The sequence below is a fragment of the Morus notabilis genome, unplaced genomic scaffold, assembly GCF_000414095.1.
Source record: "Morus notabilis unplaced genomic scaffold, ASM41409v2 Scaffold783, whole genome shotgun sequence".
In the NCBI taxonomy this organism is placed as follows: Eukaryota; Viridiplantae; Streptophyta; class Magnoliopsida; order Rosales; family Moraceae; genus Morus; species Morus notabilis.
In genome coordinates this window covers 121,006-125,697 of record NW_010366150.1, presented here as the reverse complement: position 1 = coordinate 125,697, position 4,692 = coordinate 121,006, and the positions used below count along the sequence as shown (strand labels likewise).

At 37.3% G+C, this 4,692-nt stretch overlaps 1 protein-coding gene across 2 annotated transcripts in view; it reads right to left on the bottom strand.

Moving 5' to 3' along the window:
• Window positions 1-2,033, bottom strand: part of LOC21404443 (transcription factor FAMA) — a 2,240-nt gene extending 207 nt beyond the window's left edge. The window contains exons 1-5 of one of the 2 annotated variants that reach the window (XM_024173109.1): window positions 1,934-2,033; window positions 1,615-1,753; window positions 767-1,471; window positions 160-606; window positions 2-51 (exon numbers count right to left, since the gene is read on the bottom strand). In XM_024173109.1, the coding sequence (XP_024028877.1) occupies window positions 2-51; window positions 160-606; window positions 767-1,471; window positions 1,615-1,638 (1,226 nt within the window). In that variant the 5' untranslated portion in view covers window positions 1,639-1,753; window positions 1,934-2,033. The remainder of the gene's footprint in view (window position 1; window positions 52-159; window positions 607-766; window positions 1,472-1,614; window positions 1,754-1,933) is intronic. The other variant, XM_024173110.1, reaches the window with a different exon arrangement.
• Window positions 2,034-4,692: the final 2,659 nt, after the last annotated feature.

The window sequence follows — 4,692 nt, the reverse complement described above, 5'->3', positions numbered from 1 at the left end:
CTGAACCGAGCCCGCTATTTCCTCAGCGCTAAACGTTGAATCACTTGTCACCTGCTCATCATATACACCACAATATATTCTTAAGTATATAGAACACAAACATCAATATATTCCAAACAAAGTTTGAAGCACATATATTATACACACACATATGTATACCTTGACATTGAAGGAATAAAGAACGGTCTGTTCAATGGTGGTAATGTTAGTATGGAGGATATTAAACTGCAAATCCTCTAAAGCAGCAATCGTCTTGATGAGCTGACCGGGCCTTCTCCGAGACAAGATCTTGATCATGGCGTCAAACCCTAGCAGCTTCACCTCCACATCGGCCAAGCACGACTTGTTCTCGGCGGTCTCTTCCCGGAGCCCACCGGTCTCAAAGTCTATGAACTTCATCTGATCATTGGGCAGAGGCAAAGGAGGAAAAAGCGGCGGATGAGCCTGCGCCGTCTGAGCCACATCCATGCCGGAATCAGGCCCTACTTGCCGCGGAGCTGCCTCGCCGAGGAGTCTTCGCCTTTTCTGCGATTCCAAACACTGAAGAAGCTGTTCCAATTCCCTCACAAACTCTATAGCTCCACCAATTATTGAAGCCTGATCTCCCTACAAAATTTTCCAAAAAAGAAATCAAACATAAAAAAGATCAAAAGTTTCCGATGTACAGTAGAATAGGCAAAATAGTTTTTTTTTCCTTCATAGAATATATAAATGATGAGAGAAGACAACTAGCATCAGAATAACTAAATATTCTTGAGTTACGTACTCTTTGGACATATGAGCCGGGCATGAGGGATCTGAGCACTCGGAGATGCTCATTCATTTGCTTTCTCCGGTTCCTTTCGACCGCGATGTGTGTCATTCTCTGGCTCTCAACTTCTTCACTGCTCTTGATAGTCCTCGGCCTTTTTCTCTTGTTCTTATTTGGTTGATCAGACGTTGTAGGATTCTTCTGATGATCAAGATTTTCGCCAAGAAACTGAAGCTGCACCGAGTCATGATCTTGATCTTCTCTCGCTATCGCCTTATCTTTCACAACAGTCATCGATTGACAAACGACATGATCTTCCGGCGGCGGAACAACATCAAGAGATTGGTGATGGTCGTGATCCTCTACGATATTCCTGTCGTTTAAGACCGGAAACTTGAGGAAATAAACCGGGTCCATTCCGGATTGATCATCGTCTTCTTCTTCTTCTTCCGGAATCTTGGTTTGGTTTAAGGCCAATTTGGGCCCGAAATCGGCAAACTGCATAACATCGGCAAAGCTCAATTGTGGCTGTTGTTGTTGTTGGTGGTGGTGGTGAGGATTGTTCAGCAAGTAATTGACCATTAATCCCTCGTTGTTAATGTTGTGATGATCTGTTTTAGTCTCGTGGATGTGGGACTTCATGAATTGTTGTTGTTGATGATGCGGGTACCGATCTACGGTGTAATCCAGCGCTACGAAATTCTGCGGCATCGGAGCCTGCTGCAGCGGATCATAGTTAGGTTTATGGCAAAGCAAACATGGTGATGATGACGAAGAGATATAAGTTTATTGAAAAAAAATGGTGCATATACAATAAATAATTGTGTGTTTGTGTGTATGTGTGTGTATTAATTGTTATATACCGAGTAGTTATCGTCTTTCTCCATTTCTATGTGGCTAGCTGTATGTTATGACAAGTTTTGTTCATGTATGGACAAAACTTGAGATGAGATTTAGACCTTTCTCTGGGTCCTCCAGGTTAGAACTATATATTATATATACCTGAAACATGAAATTACATTAGTCAAAGTAAACATAACAAAGTTACTAGAAACAATTAAAAGGAAAATGGAAGACATGATCATTAAAAAGAGATCCAAATAAACGACTTTAAACTTGAAGTTACATGAAGGGTTATAGAGGCTATAAGAAGAAAAAAGGATACACTCCTTAATAACCAACCTGAATATGCATGTAAAGAAAAGAAATAGTGAAAAATTTAAGAGTGGGGGGGTATTAGGTAATTTGAAGATATATGAAGGAGTAGAGAAAAATGGGCAAGGAAGATGGAGGTTTTGGAATGGAGTGCTACAGGGTGAGAGTTCTGTCTATATGTAATGGGAGAGAGAGAGAGAGAGAGAGAGAGAGAGAGAGAGAGAGAGAGAGAGAGAGAGGAGCCAGTTGATTAATATTGAGGGGTCACAGTTTCACCTCACTTTTCACCACCTTTTATTAATTTGTGTCACAAGCCAACAACGCTCTTGCAAACCCATGACTCTTATTAAGGCTGATTTTATCATTTGAAACTTTCAAACTTTTTGAGATTAGAAGATCCATGCACCATGTTTCTTTAATCTCCCATATTAATTGTTCTTTTCAATTGGTTTCTCTTTTTTCACTTTTTCAAATGAAAACACGTGAACATCCTAACCGCGAGTATATGTATATGTCACTAACCGAATCCCCATTTAATGTACAAGTGCGTATGTAAATTTGCATTTTACTCTGTTTTTCTTTCATGAGAAAATATAATCAAAAGCTCGAATGCTAACATAACCCCAAATTCTCGGGGAGAGGAGAGGGGCCGAATTACAGCCACGTAAGCCCAAAACTCGTTCAAGCCCAAGATTAAAAATGAGTGTTCTTTTTGAAAAAAGAGATAAATACAACTCTCATTATTCATTAATATTTTTTTTACTCAAAGAACTATATTAATTAATTAAGAGTAAGAGGTAAAAATTCAGTCTCATGCACTCTAAAGTAACTTCACTAAATTTCTCTATTCTAAATGCTGGGATAACTCTTGCTTTTATTTTTAAACAGTACAAAAAGAGAAGTATAAATTGTGGCTTTTTAATTACTGTTTAAGCAATGCATGAAAAATTACATTTAATTTATTTTCGAATGAGCTTTTAAACCTATTTAGTTAAATAAATCAAACCTTTTGTTATAAAAGGTATATGCACTGAAAGTCGGTTTCTAGCAACGACAATTATAGTCGCTGAAAGCGGCTATGCCGTCGCTTATAAAGAATTAGCGACGACAAATCATCACTAAATAGTTGTCATTATAGCTCCATTGCTGAAAATATATATTAGCAACGACAAACTTGTCGTCGCTAAAGAGACATATACAACGACGATCATTTCGTTGCTATAAATTACTGATTTTGTCACGGAAAACTTGTTAGTTTTTCATCCCAACTTTCGTTCTTGAACATTTAACGACGACATAATTTAAAATTATCGTCGCTAATAGTGTATCAAAAGCGATGACTTTTTAAAATGGTCATCGCTAAAAGTTTGTAAATTTTTTGAAAATTTTTTATTTTGGATTTTTAGCGACGACATAAGTCTGACTCATGCACTTTGAAAGAGTATTTGTCAAGATTACCCAATAACAAATAATCACATATCACATGAATTAATAAAAGCGAATTCTAAATATAAGTCATAAGTGATAATATTAGAAGTTCAGATAACGTATTAAACATGGAAAGAAATGTCTGCTAATCTTGTATCTAATACATTAAAGTAAAGTAACGAGTCTCTAAAAACAAGAAATAACATCAAATGGGTCCCTAAGTCTGCGGCATCATCGTCATCGTCGTCGTTGGCCGGTGGTGGTGGTGGTGGTGGTTGAAATGCACGTGGTGGGGGAAGGACATGGATGTTGGCTTGGTTGAGATACGTGTAGTTCTATTGAAGCCACTCACCGAGCTCTTCGTAATTGGGCTACGGCCACGGCTGCTGAGGAATGTGAAATATGTTCCTTTAAGACAGCGTTGGGCGAACTCCCTTCATGTGTCCTTGTCGTTGTCTGAGGATCTCTGTTGCTATCTCCTCCCGAATTGAAGTTGCAGAAAATGAACCCTCGTCCGTCTCCATGGCTGCTTGCATCGCCAGATTGTACCAATGCTACATCTCAAGCTAGACATACATTAAAAAAAGATAATATGTATCAATGAAGTGTTGTAGACAAAACTTGTGTAAAAACATGAGACATGGTTCTTTAACTTACAAATTCGATCTCAACCGCATCGCTAGCCCATCTGTTCCCCTCACAGTAGTGCGTCTGCCGTAAGTTTTTGATGATATCTCTCCCTTGTGACACAATGATGAATTTAGAAATTATTAAGAATGAAATATAAATATTTAATTAAATAAAGAAAACATTATATGAAAACTTACATGCTTGTGTTGATGTTAGACGAATGACGTTGATCCCTAGTAACTGGAAGCCCGTTTAGTTCGTTGATTCGAGTTTTTAATTCGAGTTGAGATGTGATTTTATGTGAGAGCTTTTTACTGTAGCAAAAAAGTTAGATGTGACTGTTTGTGAGAACTTTTTACTGTAGCAAAACTCAAATTCTAAACTCAAATCAGCAAAATGAACAGGGATGTTTCCTATTCACCGAGTTGATTACCGACTTTTTCTTTAGTATAGATAATATACAAATATTTAGGGCCCGTTCACTTTGCTGATTCAAGTTTGTAATTCGAGTTGAGATGTGATTTTGTGTGAAAGCTTTTTACTGTAGCAAAAAAGTAAAATATATATGCAATATGATGAAGAAAAAATATCACAGACACGTACGAAATTTTGTGACTATGTATGTAGTCGCATAAAAAATTAGAGTTAGTAAGGTAAAGTTAGAGTTAGTGTTAATAAATTTCATAATATGCCATTTTTTTAATTATTTTTTCGATACTTTTTATTAT